At 38.7% G+C, this 21,259-nt stretch overlaps 1 protein-coding gene and 1 long non-coding RNA gene across 2 annotated transcripts; both read right to left on the bottom strand.

Annotated features, from left to right (window-relative positions):
• Positions 1 to 1,061: 1,061 nt before the first annotated feature.
• LOC107750391 (uncharacterized) lies at positions 1,062 to 2,752 on the bottom strand. Its single transcript, XR_001641141.1, has 2 exons — positions 1,898 to 2,752; positions 1,062 to 1,803 (listed from the first exon to the last, which is right to left on the bottom strand). It is a non-coding gene; the product is annotated as an uncharacterized LOC107750391 (long non-coding RNA).
• A 334-nt stretch (positions 2,753 to 3,086) lies between these two features.
• LOC107750359 (synaptopodin-like) lies at positions 3,087 to 19,726 on the bottom strand. The gene is made up of 4 exons (XM_016565712.1): positions 19,589 to 19,726; positions 14,770 to 16,028; positions 6,673 to 8,606; positions 3,087 to 4,023 (listed from the first exon to the last, which is right to left on the bottom strand). The coding sequence occupies exons 2-4, from the start codon at positions 14,963 to 14,965 to the stop codon at positions 3,304 to 3,306; spliced, it is 2,850 nt and encodes a 949-aa protein (XP_016421198.1). The 5' UTR covers positions 14,966 to 16,028; positions 19,589 to 19,726; the 3' UTR covers positions 3,087 to 3,303.
• Between the last annotated feature and the right edge of the window lie 1,533 nt (positions 19,727 to 21,259).

Below are 21,259 nucleotides of genomic sequence, written 5' to 3' on the forward strand. Positions count from 1 at the left end.
CATTGATGGTCTCTCTGGAGAATGTGAAGCAACGTTCCCTGTTAACATGAGTAAATGTTCTAAACAGGATATAAACATGCATCTGAGAGCCTATTTTATCTCATGGACAATCCATTTTATTTCTCATTTCTATTCTCTATCATGAAAAGGCTGTTTACAAAAGAACAAACTGTTCCTTGACGTCACTAGTGACCATGTTGGAGGTGTTGATGAAATAATACAGAATTCATTTTTATTTAATAATTAACTATTTTGAGACTTAAAATATTTTTATGAGGTTTGCATAGTTTAAATACTAAAATACACAGTGTTACAGTGTTTAATGTCTGCACACATGTAGTTGTTACCAAAAGAGAAGGAGAGAAATAGAATGGAGCTGGAAAGGAAACGTCTTGATTTTGAAATGAAGAAGATGGAAGCAGATGAAAAGAGAGCAGAAGAGAACAGGGCGTTAATGCTCCAGTTGTTTCAGTGCTTTATGCCCCAATCCCACCATTATTTCATATAATAACTCATTTCGATTTGTATTTGTACATAATATTTCATATTTGACATATTCTTTTGAACTCAAATCCTGCGTCTGCAGCGATGGATACAGTAGGAATGAAACCAGTTTACCATTTTAGTCCTATAGGTGGCGGTATTGACCAGGCGTCTGTTCATCTCTTCAAGAAACATTAGGACCAACTTTTTGATTAAAGAATTTTTACTTAATCCTAGTGTATGAATGCAATTCGCAGACTAGATTGAATGATTTTTAAGACTTTGTCTATACTGTCCAATTCTCAGTTAGTAGTAGTAGTAGTAGTAGTAGTAGTAGTAATTACAATAATAACAATATCCTAAATAGGCCTACTTCCTACAGTATACATACCATATCAGTAAAGGAGCTCAGAATATAAACTACAACCCTTTCCTATAATTATATTATGTTTATAATAATGTGCATTTTTTCTAAAATAGTGAGGAAATCAGTTATATGGATGTAAAACTATGCATTTGTAATAATAATTAATGAAATTACAGATTGTGCAAGAAATGAAGACCTTTATCCAAGAAGATGACATTGTTTGTGTTTATTCACTTAATTTAAAAACAGAACAGAAAACAGACAGAGATAATAATGAGGCTGGTTATTCAGACATGATATCAAACTTAAAGAAATTGTATATGTAAGTTGAATCATGTATAACATCTCCCGTAATCCAAATAAAGGATCGCACAAGGACACAGGGGCTGTACAGCATCCTTGAAAGTGATAACATTATTCTCACCAAAGGTGCCAAGTCACTTTACAGCTGATGTCCCTGTCAATCAAAATTCCCCGTATGCAAATACTCAAAAATCTGCTGATGCACCAACACAGAGAATGATTTTCTCATGTGTGGTGATCCAATATTTGAGCGCAGGCAAACATGAGTACACTTGGTATGCATGAACCTTAAGACTTAATCCTTAAATGACTGCTAGTGATCAGCTCAGACAGATTTCAATATGTAATTTCAGAACTACGACAGACAAACATATGGTATTAAGTAGTGTGAATTACTGTTTATCACACAGTATACAGTGTGTATACTTGTTTACGTATGTTTACGTATATGATAAACCTTACAAGTGCCCCATTAAATGTTTATTTGTGTGAAATGTATATAAAAAAGCAATTATCTCACCTTATTGTACCAACAGAGCACTCAATCACCCTAAACCCAGAATCCCTTTTACGTGAAATGCTGAAATGCTGTGAAGATTAACTCATATATATAGAATCCTCTCTTCTCCTGTTTTTGCCCTCTTGGGAAACTGAAATATAATAATAGCAATCTAAGCAAGGTGCATTAATGAACACTGAAATTTAATCATTCCTACATTTTATGTGAAATCACACTGTACAAACCTCCTAATGCTTTATTTTTTCACCTCTCCCGTTGTGCATCCGACCATTTTATTTCCATCATGTATGTCAGCGCTAAACTAATATGGAAACCTTAATGGATTTCAGATCACCTGCAGCTTCCATTTATAGTATACATAATATAGAAAATGTCCTACCATTCTCTCTCATACCATAGAAACCTTGCTGTGTCATTCTGTCTTTACATCTAAATTAACTCACAATCAGCAAAAAGCAATCAGTTCCTTCCCAGTCTGACTCGAGTCGGACCTATTGTCCCACTCCAATACTCTAACACATTGTCAAAACATACTGTACAAAAAAGCAAAAGGGTCAATCCCTTTTATATTTACGTAGATTTAAAAAAAAAAGAGGTTAATATCTAATACTGCTTTGAAAAGTCTTGCACATTATTTTTTATCTTTGGTAATACACAACTAAGTTCTTTGGTACACCTTTCTGAATCCATGTAATGCCTTCTTCATTAAATTACAGACAGCTGCATAGATGAGAACAAGATGTGACTTTACAAGAACAGTTCACTTTAAAAATTAAAATTTAATCTACATTTATTCACCCTCATGTTGTTGCAAAATATTATATGACCTTGATAAAATCTTTCTTCCTTCCATAGAACACACATGAAAATTAAAGTGAATAGGAACAGATGCTGTCAGACTCCAGCAAGGACAATATAGTCACATATTAGTCAGAATGTGAATGTTCACTTCATTTTGTGTTCCATGAAAGAAAGTCAGTCATACTGATTTGAGTAAACATGTGAGGTGAGTAAAAGATTTCAGAATTTTCTTTTTTTTTTTTTTCAATGTTAAGCTACACTACCATTCAAAAATTTGGGGTTAGTAAGATTTTTAATGTTTTTGAAAGAAGCTCACTAAGCCTGCATTCATTTGATTAAAAATACTGTAAAAACAAGAATATTTTGAAAATTTTTTACATTGTACTCCAGTCTCCAGAATCACATGATCATTCAAAATTCATTCTAATATGGAGATTTACTGCTCATGAAACATTTCGTATTATTAGCAATTTTGAAAACAGTTGCGCTGCTTCATATTTTTGTGGAAACTGATATATTTTTTAGGGTTCTTTGATGAACAGAAAGTTCAAATGAACACCATTTATTTATTAACAATAAAAAAGCCTTTGTCACGTTTGAACCTTTTAATGCATTCTTGCTGAATAAATTTCTCAGTAAAATCTTACTGACCCAAAATTCTGAACGATAGTGTATTTTTTTTTTTTTTACATGTATAGTCACAGTCAACATACTGTACTGTATTCAATGTACTGCAAAATCCACAATGCTTTACATTCAATACTTAAGGGACACTTTGGTCTACAACGAAATCAGGCTGAAGTATAAATCATCAAGTGCTTCCTAGTTCCTACAGATCTTCAGACATGCCTCCCCTCTTCACCTGCAGACCGCCGGCCCAGCCACGGGGGCAGGTGTTGTAGCTGCGCACTCCAGGAGAGCGCAGACCCGAATCCTCAGACTCCACCGAGGCGTCCGAGTCGGTCAGCGAGCGGGTGTTGTACAAGCGCACCGGAGAGTGGATCATGCGGGTGGGAGAGGGACTGGTAAGGGTGGGTGACTGAGCCCCCAGCATCCGTGGCTGAAATGGACTGACAGGATTGTGTTCATAAGGCACGATCCCGCCGCTCACCGGGGAGATGGGCAGACTGTGGCCACCCATCCGCTTGGCGGCATTGATGATGTTTTTGGCCAAAATGCGGTGGTTGGCTTTGGTGTCCTGGCTGACGGCCGGAGACTGGCACCTGGTTTCCCAGGGTGGAGATACAGGAGAGGTGGCGCTCGGCTTAAAGATGGTACCTGGAGATGCTGTGGTTGCAATGGGCTTGTGGATAGGGCTTGGGGAAGGGCATGTTGTGATGGGTTTATGGATGGGTCGGGGTGAGGGGGAGATTGGTGTGGGCTTGTAGATTGGGGTGGATGGTGTAGAGGTCACTAGAGGGCTGCTGGGGGACCAGACGGCGCTGGAAAGCACCTCAGGGCTGGTGAAGCGTCTAGTGAGGTTGGGTGTCCTCGAGGTTGGGGTGGTGGAGCCAGGGCTATTTACTTGTGCCGGGGTCTCCTCCTTAATCTGATAAGACAAAAGATAAGAAGAGGTGAGACATCACTTTAATGTAGTGCCTCTATATCACTAAATACACTCACAAACACACACACTGAATAATAAACGGGCTCAACGGTAAGGATTTTTCTGTTTGCCATAGTTCAAATTTTATATATTATATATTTTTAATTATATTTTTATTAATTATATACTTTTTATATAATTTCATGTAATACAATATATAATAATAAAAATATAATTGTATATTTACATTTTAATTTAAAATTCATAATTTAAATGCATAACTTAAGTTAATATTAAAAAATGTTATGTTATTCAATAGAAATATTTTGAACCAAAGCTAATTAAAGATAATATTTTTAAATGTTTTATCATTTTAAAATATTTTAACATTATCATAAATTTTTTTTAACTTATTTATTATTGGATATTTTTGTTTTACTTTATTTTTGTTTTTATAACTGTTTTACAGCAGAATTTGAATTTGTCCCATATTTAAAGTTTGCATCATCGATTATTACTGTGAAGCTGCATTGAAACAATCTGTATTATATAAAGCGGTACACAAATAAAGCTGACATTAAAATGATCACATTTCGAGATTATTTACAAACATTTGCTAGGTGGACATATAATAGCTAGACATTATGATAGAGGAAATTAACTTGCACTGGGCAGATAATGCTGGACATCAGGTTAGATAGTTTTATTTAGCTGACAAGGTTAAAAAGCTAATGAATATAATTTGCAACCAAATGTCACAGCAAAACAAGGCATAAAATTTGTGAGGCATAAAAATATACATACATGATCATATATATATGGTGTTGATCCAAAAATACATGTGGCAGTTCATTCAATTAGACCAAAAACTAGGTCAGCACACCTTCCTTACGGTTGAGCCCTGCATAACATGTCATGATTCAATTATTTTTTTGTTATGAATGTAGATAGTGAGGAATGTTAGTGTACAGGAACAAAGATATCATTACACTCAAGGTACAACAGCAGCAGAACAATCCTGGATCCAAAGGTTCAATAACCATTCAAAAATCCAAGCTTTCCAAGTTCATGCCAGGTATACTGTGCACACGTTCAATAAGGTTAGCCTCTAAACCGCCACTGAAACATCTAAAACACCTCCTGCAGCACTGCATGCAACTTCAGATGTGGTTATCGATATCAGGCCTTCTCATGCACCCTGTGATTACATCAAGCTGTTTATTCTTGTCCAATGTCTAGGTAGTTTCCCAGCACACCCCGATACCATGGCATCTTCAGATCGCTTGCATGCACGCTGCCAACACCACTAACCTTTACTGAGATATGCATTTGCACTGCTGAGGCTGCTGGGTATGTTTTCACCTCCAGCAAATGTGTTTTTCCAAGTATGAGGGAGGCCAGAGGTCAGGCCGTTAGCCTAAAGCTCAAGCCCACAGCGGCCAGTTTCGGCTCAGATGTGCATTTTCAGGGGGCAGGCCAGGAATGTGCGGGGCACATACATATTCAGTCAGCGTTAAAAAAAGTTTCTAATTTCATTTTGGGTCAGAGCACTACGCGGCGGGTGGCTCTGATACGCATATCTTTGTTTTGTTGGAACAAGCGTATAGATAAAAACGACTCTGTGGGAAAGCTGGCCTGGGATTCTCATTGCAGGATAGATACGACCGAAAATTAAAACAACTGATTAGAGGGGATACTGCAAATAAAAGAAGAAATCCACACATTAAATTTAGCAGATTATTCAACAGAAGAAGATAATATAGTATGAAAAGAAGAGACAGAAAAGAAAGTGTTTCATTGTTTTAATGAAACAGAGTACACAAAATCATTTGAAAGAGAAGAAGCTAGAATGAAAAAATTTGTTTGAAAACAACCAGCATTAAAATAGGTACTACATACTGCATGTAGTGATAAAATTAAATTAAATTAAATTATGGCTTTGTTTAATCAGAGACTTGCAGTGGAACATACAGTAGTGTATGCACACTACATTAAGTACATACTGTTGCGCAGCATGCAAGCTGTAAACTTGAACTATAAATCAAAGAGAAGTACGGAACAGTACGGGTGCCATAACATGAAGAGGGTTTCATATCGTCCTACTCATATTAAATTGTATTTCGTACATCATAAAAGGCAAGACACCATCTGCTAAACTGCTTATGAGTTTGTACCAACTCCAACCTGAAAACTTGGAGGCAAGCGTTGGAAAATGACACACTGGTTTTGTACCTAAAATATATCTGGCATGAGCACAAAACTGAATAAACTGTAGTTCTGAAACACAAAGCTGCACTAAATTACAATGTCTTGATTTAAAAAATATGAAAGGTTAGATTTATGGCCCTCTGGTGGCCAGTTTATGAGTTACAATTAAAGGTCAGTTTAACAGGTAGGACTTGACATTTATTGCCTCCACATGCAATAATAAACAAGAAACAAGAAAAACAAATCTGACCAAGAGTGCTAGATTTCAAGTTTCTTGTAGGGCGATTTTTTGTACCTTACTGCTCTCTTGTTACGTCTAAGTGGACAGTCAGTTCAATATGTGTCCTTTTTACTTTTCTTCCATTATACTTTGGTCTGAAGAGTACATAAAGCAAAGAAGAGCAGAAATGGAAAGGTTTAAAAGAATGAAGAGGGTTTCCACACCTGTGGGCTGATACCAGCTTTTTTGGTGGAGAACGTGGGACGTGGTGCTTGGACGCCAGAGCGAGGTGAAGCCACACGTTCTGGAGATAAAGGCGACACTGGGGAACTGATGCTGCCTGCTGTGATGGGACTGAGAGGCGTCACAGGAGGCGAAAAGCAATGGGCTGACCGATAGGCGGCAGATGGGCTGTACGGCGATGGCAATGGGCTTGTTGGAAGGGAAGATTGTCTGGAGTAGGAGTGAGCTGTCACGACAAGTTTAGGAGCTGGGGCGGCTCTGGGAAGAGTGCTGTAGGGATCTTTCGTGGGGTTGAAGATGAAGAGGGATGAGTTAAGCTGGTATGGCTGATGTTTGGACAGCTCCATCTCGATTTTAGTGCAGCCGTTCTCCAAGGGTATCTCTGGAGGTGGAGCTGGAGCAGGCACTGGCGCTTTGGCAAGGACAGTCTTTTTCTGAATGGCCTGCTGAGTTTGAAGTGTCTTTGAAATTTGTGCACTTATATTGGAGGAGTTTATTATGGCCTTCACTCGACCAGGCATGTTGGATGGATATACCCACGAAGGAGGCAAGGACATGGTAGGAGAGGGTGATCTCGGGTCCTTGCTGTCATGGACGTACCTTTCCATCCTCGACTGGCGTTTGGCAAACAGTTCAGCTCCTTTTCCTGAAGCATTGGTCAGGGCCTGCTCAGGCTTGTGCTCTATCCTGGCACGCGTTCTGGAGCTTTTCAAACTCAAGGCCCACTCTGGCACCGCAGCTTCCTCGTGAACGTCCTCTTCCTTGGCCAGGAAGTTTGAGGCTTCGGCCCCGAGAGCCAGCAGCTCCTCCTCCTGCCCTGCGTCTGGCTGGGGTTTTTTCTTCTTTTCATCTGCACACTGCACCAAGGACAGGAGTTCGGGATTCGGAGCCACTTTTGGTTTCTCCTGAAACGTGAACATCGACTTATGGGTTGCTCGGCGAGCCTGGCCCTCATCGAGGATACCCGTTTTGATGGGAGTTACAGATCTCTTCTCACTCAAGAGGTCAGGGACAAATGTAGGCCTGGGGGCATATGGGCGGATGTAGTAAGAAGAAGGCTGAGGTGAGGGAGCATGGCCTGTGTTAGGTGGAGGAGGGCTGGAGTAGCTGGGGAGAGGAGGAGTCAGATATGAAGGTGGAGGCAGTGGTGGAGAGAAAACAGGTCTTGGGTGCACTGGGTAAGTTGAAGGTTCAAAGTGTGTTGTAGAGTCATGGGCTGGAGGGATGTCTATGACTGGACTTGTAGCTTCAGAGGATCCTACTGTTGTTGGGGAGAAAAATGGGCGAGCTGTTCTGTTTATGATGGTGGGCTGTTTAGTCACCGTCTTATCTGCTTTTCCATTGCATTGTGCACTGTATCCATTTGGGATTTCTTTATTGTGTGCTCCATTGGCTTCAGCTTCATCTTCACCAGTTCTGTCCATAACAGCAGGGTTACTGTCACTTCTAAGAGTAACCTCATCCTTCACATGCTCTGTGAGGTCTTCTGAAAGCTCCTCATCCTTCTCATTGACGGGGAGAAAGTGTCTATCTTGGCTGCTTTCTTCTGCTACATCCTCCCGTGTAACCTCACTAGCATCTTCCATGTCACTCCCAGTACTGTGGATTCTGCTGGCCAACCTCGTGAGACCTGTCTTGAGGTTCCTGTGATTCAACTCTTTGTCCTGGTCCTCAGTCGAGCATTTGTCCCATGTCCGTGGACTTTCAAAAGATGAATCAATTACATTCTTAGGTGCCTCCACTCCCCCTCCTCCAACGCTTACGAGTGTGAAAGCGTTCACTCTCTGTCTGCGCCGGTTGAAAAGTTGGACGCCTTTAGAGTTGGAATTGGCCTGGAGCTGAGCAGCAATGATCTGACTTTTGGTCCGTGCCTCCTTCAGCTCCTTCTCGGACAAACTGGCACTTCTGCTGAGGTCTGTAATGGTAGAAAAACACAATAATCAAATCAAGAGAAAATTTCAATTATATAACACATTCACAGCTATGCCATTTGCAGTGCTTTTCAGTTCACAAAGCGAAGTATTGCTCAACCCCGCTTATAAATGTAAAATTTTGCACAACCCACCAAGTATTCACAAGTCTTATGAGGGAAGAGTTATTTTAAATGCACTTAATTGTTTCAGCATATAATTGCATATAATATCACAGGCTTTTTTTATTAGAGAGAGTAATTGGATAGGTTTCGGCAAATATTAACTTGCTTTATATTTTATTTCATGATCTCACCATTGCTGTCACAATCATTTGGTTGCTATTTCATTTTCAGCTATAGTAGCAATGTGCTCAAATGGGAGGATAATTATTTTAAAAGTCAAGAGTATTATATGTCTTTCAAGTAATTCTAGCTTCCATGAGTCACCCTGTTAAAAAGATGAATCATATTAGTTTGTCGTCTTTTTTGCGGACAGACTTATAAAAGAAATGCTGACACATTAAGTTCAAGGATTTGTGGCCAAAATTATTCTTTTCACAGTTTGCTGTGATTCATGGAGCCTGCAGGCAAATATTTGTAGACCGTATAATGCTTTCACACATTTATAGTTCTAAGTACCTCCTGTAAATAAATCGTAATGCTGATATTGCAGTTCTACCCATAGTTTGGCAAAGATGGATGTTAAAACAGCCATCTATTTGTTGAAAATGGCAAAGGTTTATTGACTGGGCTAAAAAGCCCCATTCCGAGCTGCAGAAAGTATTTCCTTCACCATGGGTAGTCCCTCCCTTAGCATTCCTCAACTGCCGAGAAAATTCCCTGCTTGAGACTGCAGCATGCCTTGAGAAATCTCTCTGAGGCACAGGAACCATTGTTCTATATGCTGACATCCCGACAGGTTCATGCCTTTCCATCATCAACTTACAAGACAAGTCTACATTTAAATGCTTGAATTTTGACCTACGGTGTTATACTGTGGCATCAATGTTTCAGTAAATAAAACAAGTGTGCTTGAAGATCCTGCCTACAAACAAATGAATGCCTCAGGAAGGGAACAGAACTTTTAAAACACAAACCCTCAACATCTTATACCAGAACATTACATCCTGAGGAACAGACTGTTAACAATTACATCACTGGCTGTACGGCTTGACTCAATATAAGCGTGGTTAACCTGTGCAACATAAACACAATCTGTTTCCCTAATAGACCTTTGAATAATTAACCACTTTAGGTTTCCCTGAGGTAGTTCTTAGCTTTTATCCTCAACCCCAGACTTGGCAGCAAACCTGAAAACAATTTTTTTCTCTATCCAAGCAGGTAGGTCTTTGTCTTGCCAGAGCCACAATGGGAGTTAAAAAGTTAGTAAAAAAGCAAGAGTTTTAAATCTGTCCCATTTGTTTTATGTGCAAGTTTGCCAGACTCAAAGGAGCTTTTATATCACATGGCATAAAATTATAATAGAGCATGAATAATGTGCATCTGCCTTTCATTCCACCAGCAAAAACACCTTTTTATTTAGTCAGGCCATGCAACACAACCTCTAGCACTGGGATAAAACGCTCTCCATTTTCCTTCTTTACGGATATTCATCTTTACGGTGTTTCAAAAGATTTTCTTTTTATAAACCTGGAGCAAAATCCGATAGTTAGTCATAAGCATAGATGCAGTTTTCTTTTTAAAATAATAATGATAATAATAATAATAATAAATAAAATAAATAAAAATGATTAAATTACTTGATGCAGTTTAAATTTTTTCCTTATTATAAATTACCCTGTCATATCAGAGCCAGACCAGAATAGTTCATTTAATAGCTATGACTTCACTCACTGACTGCTTTCTACTTTTTAAATAAATAACCAAACTATAAAATGTGGTAATGTTCAAAAAAAAAAAAAACCTAGGTTGATTAGGTAACTAATTTAATATTTTTTTTCTAGAATGAAACCGTTTTAACCACATGAAGCACATTTTAGGTTATAATACATCTTTTACACTGTACAATCAAAAAATAACTTAAAACGGTATGTCTGAGATCCACAAAGAGCAATTTGTCACTTTAACTTCAAAACCATGTTGTTCTTTTCATTCAAAAACTTGCTGCCTATTGTCTGTCTATGCCTAAAGACAACGCAAAGTGGCAACCAGTCTGGTTGGTCTTTTAAAACAGCATGCGTTCACTGCAAAATATTGCTCTCTTCTCGCTTTAAAGAAGATCACATTATATAATTTAAACGATCATGTCATCAAACCTCAGAACTTAAACATGACTTCAGCACATGCCTTTCACAGATCTAAGCGTTTTATTACGCAAATACCGTTTTTTAACTTTCCAGAAGCACCGGGTCAAACTAAACTTCTCTTACCTTAATTAACTCTGGATACAGTCTCTTTTGTTGCTGCTTCGCGAGCTTTTCTAATTTAACTTCATGTGTTTCCTCCACTCCCCCTTTAGCAGCGAGAGCCTGTGTCGGATTTCGTGTCTTTGCGAATGATGATCTCTTGCGCGCTCCAAATGCGCATCGAGCATGAGGCGGGCAGGCTGGGGCACTGGACGAGGTTGGCGCTTCCCTTTTGCTTTTTTTAAAGGATGGCTATGCTGTGTGACGTTCCTGGCAGACTTTGCTTCCTCTGTTGTTGTTGTTGTTGTTGTTGTTTGGTTTGGTACAGTCCAAATTCAACAGCGAAGACCCGGGATACAGAATAGACCTGGAAAGCGGGGCTAGTTGTCACGCGGGAGGTTGTCACAAGGGCTATAGTCAGAAACTATGAGGGTTTTAAGCCAAAAGTCCAATTAGACACGTTTCTCTAGCAGTGGTTTTGCAGCAACTCTCTTAAGTATATTATATTATTATGTATCACCCACATGTTGTTCTAAACCCTTACGACCTTAAAACACATTTCTTTCTTATATGAAACACTAAAGTAGAAGCAGAGTGACAGCCTCAGTCACCATTCACTTTCATTTAATGGGAAAAATATGCAATGAAAGAGAATGGTGACTGAGGCTGTCAGTTCTTGACTTTCTGCCAAACATCTCCATTTGTGTTCTACAGAAGAAAGAAAAGCATGTGGGTTTCAAACTACATGAGGGTGAGCAAATAATGACAACATTTTCATTTTTCGGTGAACTATCCCTTTGAGTAACCACTGTTTTCGTTACCAGAGGTCATGGATGTAGGAACGATTCATATTTATGACTACTACGGCCTTGGATGTACTTAAATAATCACGTACAGAATCTATAAGTTCGCACATTCTGTTCCACGCCAAATTAAGTGGCCACATTTCATCAGTGTCATGTATAGAATCAATGTGTCAGCTCTTTCAGAGGATTGGATGTCAGGGGAGAGAGCCATCCGGCAAACACACTCGTTTGGGTGGATGGACACCTGAGCCTCAAGGGTGGAGTTCAGTTTAGACCGCAGAGGTTTGCTTGCTTAGCTTATTCATCATACCTGAATCATAATCCTCATGCTTAACTTATCATTAACAGAAGGGAAACACAGGAACTTCCTCAAACCTAAAAAGTAGTGGTAGGAATTCAGGGAAAGGAATAATGTTGGCACTGAGCTGCGTATGATATGTGGGCTCTCAGTTCGGACAGATGAGGGAAAGTCCCTCACAGCTTGAGGATTTGGGGACCTGGCAGACATAGGGTTGTATATCAAAGGTCAGATCCCCCTGTCGGATGTTATGGTTCGCTGGGAGGATGGGATAAAATGACAGTTTTCCTCTGGGAAATGTGTGCGAGTACGTGAGGAGTGATGAGATCAGAAAGGTTTAAGACCATGAATGTGCAATTACACATCACTGTCCACAAAACCTGTACTTGGAGACTCTTCTTACTCTGCTACCTTACTCTCAAGTCGAACAACATTCACAGAATAGCATCTACAGGTCAGTTCTGATGCTGAGAAATGCCTTGTAATTGACCTGCTATATTAATATGAAATGTACAGCTGTGGCCATAAGTTACTGTACATTTGCAGAAGCTGCTAAATGAAAAATTAGGTGATAGAAAAAAGATAACAGTTTAAGACTCCACATTTGGAGTCAGTTTACAGACAAATTGCATAAGGTCAGGGGGGTTATGACTTTGGGTATATAAGTCCTTTTTTCTTCACTGTATCTGGATTCAGTACATTATCTTTGTATTGTATGAGTTGGATTCTAAAAGAAAGAAGAAGAAAATGAATAAGAGGGATATAAGGAATTTTGCATATTCTGCAAGAGGTATGTAAACTTATGACCACAACTCTAGCAATCATAAATAAGTTATGAACATGGGAATTAATGCATTTATCATATACAGTGGCAATAAGAAATTTACTACAAATTATATTATTAGCAAAACAATTCAAAGTGAAAAGTTGAATTCAATGTTAGAATATCTTAGTATTTTTTGACTGTCTAAGCACTCTTTTGCTTTAATGACAGCAGCACTAAAACTGGATGAACTGCACAAAAGTTTGTGTAAAACCTGATGATCATGACCTCCAGCATGATTTGAGAAGATCCCAAATGCAATCGTGTGCTGACTGTTTGTAAAAAAAGAGTTCATGTTCAAACTCTAAAAACTGCACAATTTGATTAAAAACCTAAGTGTGGAATTAAAATTTAAAAACAGTGCAGAATTAAAATCCTAAAACATTCCGAGAAAAAACTACTCTCAGATTTTTGGATCACACTGTATCATTTTCCAATTTCATGCGATCAGCTTCTGGAGATGCAAGAAAGAGAAGCATAACATTCTGCATCTCATCAAATCATGATGCTGTGTGGCGACATCAATCCCATACAAGGAGAGAGAGAACGAAAGAAAAAGAGAAAATGCTGGCATTTACTTCAGCATCTCTTCCTAGGAACGGTATGAAACTAATATAAAGTGACTGAATTAGCTGTTCCATCTCAGCCTTTCCACATCCTCCCCTCTCGCCATTTTACACACTCCAAAGCTGTAACAACATCACAGCAACCTCTTGAATTCTGCAAAAACTGTTTCAGACTGCCTGAAATGGGTCTGAATTCTCATCAGCAGGGTTGTAAAACCCCTCTGTCACACAGTCACTGGTGTGAACTCCCGCCTACTGCACTTGCAGTGGGTGCCTGGTCATCTGCAAACCTTATTATGCATTCTTTCCAGATAACATTACCCACAGCTTGAGCATTATGGTCAGTGGGTATGAAGTGAAGAGCTATTACTGTACGGCTCATCTGTGTCTGTGAGGAAACAAATGTGTCACTGAGGGTTTAGTAAGAACTGATGTTTAAACATTTAGGGGATAGCAGCATGTTATGCCAGTCTATCTATCTGATGGTTCTTAGGCCTCTGTAGGGCCTGTAAATGCATTCAACTTTTAAAGAATAAATTTGTCTTGACTCACTAATCTATTTAAATTTATTACATGACTCTACTGAATACTTAACTCTGATTGGTTAATCACAGCATTCTGCAGTCTTTGCAGTATTAAGACTCTGTAAAATTACACTAATTGTAACCATTATTCAAATTTGTCGTTGCACCTTATCATCTCTTTTTTTAGGTATCCCCAAAATTTTTTGTCAGTTGAACCCGTTGGCCTAAAATATTTACTTTAAGTCCTACTAAGATTTTAAGCAAATATTTTAATAATTTAACAACACTTCTGCATGCTTACAGTTCTCTGATATTGGTTTATGGTCACATGACATCCAGGTAAACTAATAAAATTGCAGGTTTCTTAGTAAGTGTTTTATTTTAATTGCTTTAGTGTTCATTTTATTAGTTTGTTTTAAGTATACTTTATACTTTTAAAAACCCTACATTTGAACTGACTCGCTTATCCATTTAAATGATGAACTCTGTGGTATACTTGATTCTGATTGGTTAATCGCAATATTCTGCCGTAAATTTTTTTAAATGTTTTAATTATTAGCTTTTCATCAACTCACAACCTCAGTTTGGAAACCCTGATTTAATAAAAAAATAATTAACTCAGTATTTGCATTCATTTATTTAGTAAGCAATCATGTCAGGGTGCCGATCTGTTTTTTGTCAATTTTTCCTTACATATTATACACCCAAGGGATAAAGTATACTGTAATATATCACGTTCTTCAGATTCAGGTCTATAAACGAAATATGGAAGAAAATATTTACTTGTTTTCCGCTCCATCTGGCAAGACGTCAAGCCTGGCTTTGCTTTGACCCCGCAGTGGTCATCTTTCTCCAAAATGTTAGTACTGTGCCTCTCCAGGGACGTGTTTGCTCCAGTCTTGTTGAGGGTGGAGGATGTTGTAGTGGTAGGCCCACCCCAGCTGTACCCTCTTCTAGCAGGCTCATGTTTGCACTCCATCCCAGCCCGCTTCACTTCGTCCTTGCCTAAGAGACTCTCTTCTTTCGCTGAGCCCCCTTTTAGCCGGCACGCTTGCCTGGGTGTGTGATAAAAGCTTTCTTTTTCTCAGCTGGGGCGTACGTTTGGCTTGTAAGAGGTGGTTCCGGGATCCCCGGATTGTTTTATGCTTCCCGAAACAAGAATCAAAAGTAGGATCAAAGTCAAACTAAAGCTCTACATTTTGCTGGACGGTTTCTTCACGGTAATCCTTCAGAGTAGACGCGCTACCGCCCAGAGATGAGCTGAGAAATGTACTTTTGCTTTCAATCCACACAATATTATTCAAACTCTAACAAGACCTCCCTGGAGGTACTTCTCAAGGCACCCTGGATCAGTTCCCATGGAAAAGTGCCAAGAAAATTTCACAAGTGGGATATGCTTTTCTGCAAATGCAGCAAAGGCTGGAAGACTATCCTCTGTTCTATTTGCGTCTGTTTTCGATCTTATATCCAGATATTTCTCTTTCTTTTTGAGTCACCAAAACATGCCCCTTGAGTTTATCGCAATCTCCCAGAGACAGACTGTTTCTTTAAAGGCACGCGTAGCCCTTGCTCTCAAAACGTTTCAACAATGTCAAGATGAAGGGCAGTGCTTGGTGCTTTCCTGTCGTTTCATTAGCACATGAAAAACACATTCAGCCGAAAGGTCGTCCAAACGTTCTGACTGCAGCTATTGTAGTAACTAAACTTTCAAGCAGAGCTTTATTGTGCTCAGTCCATATGTTTGGATTTTAAGCAGATGGATTCTGTAGTTTTCATTCTTTTATCCCTGTATTACTGATCGAATCTCTCTGGGTGGCTTAAGCCCAGTGATATGATCTCTAACCCACCATCAAGAGCAGACATATAGTTTATTTGCTTGTTTCAGATCTGGTCCAGAGAGGCTCCTCGGGCAACTATATGGTATATCCAGACATGGCTTAATGTCTTAACCTCTAGTTGTGTAGTTGAAATGAAAGGCCACTGCATGAACTTCCACTGCTGCCAGAGTACGAGTCAGTGATTTTCCTCTCAACTGCTACTTCCTGAAACATACAAGATGCAGACTCTCAGTCAACATATACTATGCTAATGCATTCAAAAGAATAAAGAATATTCTACAGAATATTAACATTTTAAATCTGAACTAGATGAGGTGAGAAACCTCATGAAGGAAATATTCCTCTTTTTTATTATACTGTATGAAGGAGGGGTATTTCCTCTGGCACTGTGCACTTGATATCATTTGTGAAAATGACACCCCACCCATTGTCAAATCAGTGGGAGGAATGAACTGCATTTCCTACATGTGAAGTTGAAACAATGCATATCTCATTTTCCTCCTGACTAATATCAAGGAGACAGGATAAGGAAAGGAATAGGTGTTGCCCAATTAGGAGTTTTTATTTGATAAAACAGACTGTAAAGGAAGGAAGGTCAATATTTTTCGACGCTGGAACATGTGAAATCTGTGCAGAAAGACTCACAGATTTAATAATATTTATTCATTACAATTATACATTTCGCCCTCTAAATATTTTGACTAATTTGTCTGAGGGCTTTGTTTTTTTTAAAACATATATATATTTTAAATAATTTATTGTAACACTCTAGGCTGTTTAACACCATTTAATACTTTTAACCATGTTTAAATCCATTTTTGCATTTTTTTCCTCAAAACCACTGCCAAAAGTCCATAGATTCCACTTGGACCCCCTAAAAACACACAAAACCCTATAAATTACTGACTAAACTGTGCTCAGTATAAAAATCACAACTAAAAGCTTAAACAAACAAAAAATTTTGTGAACTATCCCTTTTAAAAAAGCCATGATTTTTAAAGATTTAAGGGTGTACAGATATTTATAAATCATAAATATCTGTCAGTTTCGTAAATTAAGGAATTTTTTGCATTAGGAAAGGCTTTGACTGTTTCAGTTGCATGTTGAAACAGGACAGTGTGTTAATTGGCAATTGTACAAATAGCACAGTCTAGTCTCACTAGCACTGAATCACCCTGTCAGCTGAGTGTCGTCTCTCTCACATCCTGTAGGCTACAGAAAGGCCGCGGGTCACATGAGGTAATAAGATCCCATTAGTCTTCATCACCCCCTTTCAAACACTGTTTTAACTAATAACACCTATGACAAATGAGCGGTCTGTTTCACTCTTCCAGTGATTAGCTCGACCCCTGTGCGTTTATGTTTGGGAGTTTACGTCCCGCCCACTCCAACAGTTGACTCAAAGTGGCCACAAAAACGACACCCACTGTTCATGCCCTCCATGCCATCCTCCACAAATAAAGACAATCAACTCAACAAAACAAACACTCTCGCCCACAAAAGCCTCTCACAAGCTCTCTGCCTTTCACTGCTTTGGACGAAACAAAAAGAGCAGTTGCTTTGTTTTGTAATGCTTTTGAATAATGTGACCTCTGACGATGCTCTTACAAATACATTTTTTTACACTGGCAGATAAATATAAAATATTTAAATATTCCAATATTTCATACTAGCCACACACACACACATACATATGTATATATATATATATATATATATATACACACACACACACACACACACACATATATATATATATATATATAGTTTTAAAATATTGAAATATTTAATACATATATATATAAAATTGTATTAATATTTCACAATATTACTGTTCTTACTGTATTTTTGTTCAAATTAATGCAGCCTTGGTGAAAATAACCTCTTTCAAAAAATAATATGGAATTGTTTCATTTAATTTTTCAAGATCCGTTGGCTTTTGTTCCTCACACTTTTGTCAAAGTGGCCTAATGTAAAGAATATTTCATTTAATTCCTTGTATTAAGCATGTCACATCTCACTGTACATCAGGGAAGCTCAGACTATCAACTCATAAAAATTTTTTGTTTAATTGCATTCTAGAATGTTCCTCATAAAGTTACCAGTTAATTAGCAATCAACTAAATCTTTTACTCGCCAAAACATATTGAAGGCTGAAAGCTGGTTGAAAGAAGGTTGAAAGCTGATGCGTTACAGAGCATTTGAACTACAAGGCAAATCTTATGTAAAAAGTATAATGATAAATCTTTAAGCGTTTTAAAGTGTCAGAGTATGCTTATCTTATCTGATTTCACTTTCCAGGTATTTACATTACAACATAAACATACCAGCCTACCTGCACGGCTCGCTCACATATCTCTAACGATTTGCCATCATTTGATTTATGAGTCATTCCAATCCAATGAGGGCATACTTGGCTCATACACCAATCTAATGAGTTGTATTGAGCTCTACCCATCACATTCCATACGTTATCAGTCCCGAGGCACCGGATACAGGTACTGGGAGATAGTATTTGTGTGTGTTTTGGGCTGTATCCGTTACAGTGCATAATATGAGCAGTAATAGTGTATGTAACGGTGTCTGACACAGCGTTTTGATAGACCTCCGGGGCCCGACAGGTCTCTCTAATCTCCCAGATCCATTACAGCCCTCCAGGTCCAGATCCTTCAACCGTACGCCACGGCACAATGCAGAGTCCTGCTCTTCAACTCAGCTTCTTTCGCACAAAAAGAAGAATTCTTTGAGAGTAATTCTCAGCAGATAACAAGCATGCCTTGACTTGCACAGGTTGATGACAGACAGCAAAAACACCATTAGTTTTAAACTTCAATGAGGCTCAGAGACATGGTGCTTGCTTTATAAGGGTACTAAGTATATAGTGGGCACATATATAAATTATACAGGTAAACAACGGGTTGTGTGTTCAATAGCAAGCTGAATAATGACACAACTGTCTTTTTTCGAGCACAATTTGAATTAGTCTAATATGAAGTTAACTGATTCTGTTTTTTTATGATATCTGTATTGTATATAACACTATATAAACGTGACAAAGTCTGCAGAGAATCACTTAGAAGAATAATAAAATAACAAAACCAGGTGCTTTGGGATAAAGTGTAAGTACTGTAATTGCTTTAATTTCATTTTAAAAGGCTCATTAAAGAGCCATAAGCACATAAAAAAGAAAAACTAGCCTTTCTGGACTCTGACAAAGCAATGAATCCAATACTAAACTTATCTAGCAGATCCAAATAGCAGATAAAACTTTAGTAGCATTAAAAAGCTGCGACTTAATAAGTCTTACACATTATGCCACTCTATAAATGTTCAGATCAGATAAAGGTCAGTGACAGATGCTTAGCATGACGTCTCAGCTAAACAGAACCCCTGCCTAATGTATAAGTCATTACTGTCGCTAAGAAACCCCAGCACCGGATATTCGTTCTACTGTTACTGCACGCTGCTCAAATTTATCATCATAAGAACCACACGCAGGCAGGACAAAGAACAGCCAAACAGGGAACACATGAAGCCCATTGCCAGTGAGATTATTCCTCCAATGAAGTTAACATCCTGAATTATTCAACCCAAATATTTAGAAAGATAGACTTCAGAAACATTCCTCCCGTTTGCAGCTGGCTACCTCACACAGTAGGTTCTTCAAGGATGCAGTTTGCGATTCAACAGGTGATAAAGCTGTTTGTTGATAACACAATGCCAAGAGAAACTCAATGAAAGTCTGGAGCTGATGGTAGACTCACCTGTACTCCCAAGTGCTTCGGTGTGTATGTGATGGCTAGTTTGTACAGCCCCTTTTCAGGTCCTCCTTGCGTTCACCTCCCCCTCTGTCTCACATGGAGTTACGCTATCGTTCTCGCTCTCTCTTTCTCTCTTGCAGACTGAAAGAAGGGAAAAGGGGGTGTGGACGAGCAGGAATTGGAACACAGTGAGTTCTTTGTCTGCCTTCTTCATATGGTTTCCTTCAAGCATGCATACTGAACACATTATACCATTATATATTTTCATATTTAAAGTAGGGGTCTTTGAGGATCGGTGTGCACTTTGCTCTTTGTCCCACTCAAATTTTTACACCGGACAGGGGAATAGAACATACGCAGCATATGCATGCACTAAAACTGCCAATATGCGCTTGTTTCTGATTGCTAGGAGTTATAAAAAGTAACCAGTGTCGAGTGTTTTCTCTTGAGAAGAATAACGTGTAACACAAAAGGGCCTTGCAGATTGGTTTCACAGACGTGGAGAGCCCCCGCAATGATTCTTGAGCTGCGTGTTGAAGCAAAGTAAGACACTTAAAGTCTCAATGGGATGGGATCTAAAGCCCACTGATCTCCCGACAGAGATGTCTGTCTGAGAACAGACATGCGAGATGGAAAACAAGGTATCTGTGGCAGGACAAATACTATGGTTAGATTACAGACGTTTAAAGGTTATTTTAGTGAAAACGATCTTTATGATATCTCAGTGTTGTATGCAACTGTGTAAACTAAGCTCTGATCTGTATCATCTCTAAGTGCTTTCTCACAGTTGAAATAACACTCACAGCAAATCGTTCTTGTCTGAAACATTGAGCTCCTTTGTAAACCCATCAAATATTTGCTTCTATTTTGAAATGTCATACCTGGGTGATATTTGAGGCCATCAGCCATATTCAGACCACCGTCTCGGTCATATCCAGAATAAAGGCTCTTGTCGGCAAAAACTGGGTCAGACCTATGACGAGAAGTATCAAAAAACAAGTTCATGATTATTTCACTTGTTAACTTATGCAATTATATAATAATAATTAATAAATTCATAATTTCATAATAATTATTTAAAACTATTACAATGGTTAAAATCAGTGAAATGAATTATGCAGCCTGACCCATATGCAAATTCCTAGAGGAAAATATTGTAGGAATCTCAAGGCATGTCTTTCAAAGTTGAAAATGAAACAAACAGACATGGATGATGCACAACATACATACATACATACATACATACATACATACATACATAAAACTGCCTTTTCTCAGCAATGAAACAAACCCAAACTGAATATATATTAGGGGTGGTGGAACGATACATGTATTCGTACCGAACCGTCACGGTACGGACATCTCGGTTCGGTGCATGAGGCCTTACAACGAATACAGGCAATTCACCCCCAATCCAGAAGGGGGCGCCCGCAGCAATGTAACGCTGTTTGATAACCGGCCGCCAGCAGAAGAACAGCGAATGCCATGAGTTCCGCACTTGAAAACAAAGCTCACTAGACAGTGACCATGTGCTGATTCTGAATGCGTCTCTCACAGACTGACAAAGGAGTAAAAAATTTAAAGGCTTGTGCCTTCAACTGTTTGCGAAATGGAGCTTTGTGCTCGTGTATCCTACCTCTCTCATTCGGCACAAATCCAAATATTCCATAATAT

This window comes from Sinocyclocheilus rhinocerous, unplaced genomic scaffold, assembly GCF_001515625.1.
Source record: "Sinocyclocheilus rhinocerous isolate Xijiao unplaced genomic scaffold, SAMN03320098_v1.1 scaffold1053, whole genome shotgun sequence".
Lineage (NCBI taxonomy): Eukaryota > Metazoa > Chordata > Actinopteri > Cypriniformes > Cyprinidae > Sinocyclocheilus > Sinocyclocheilus rhinocerous.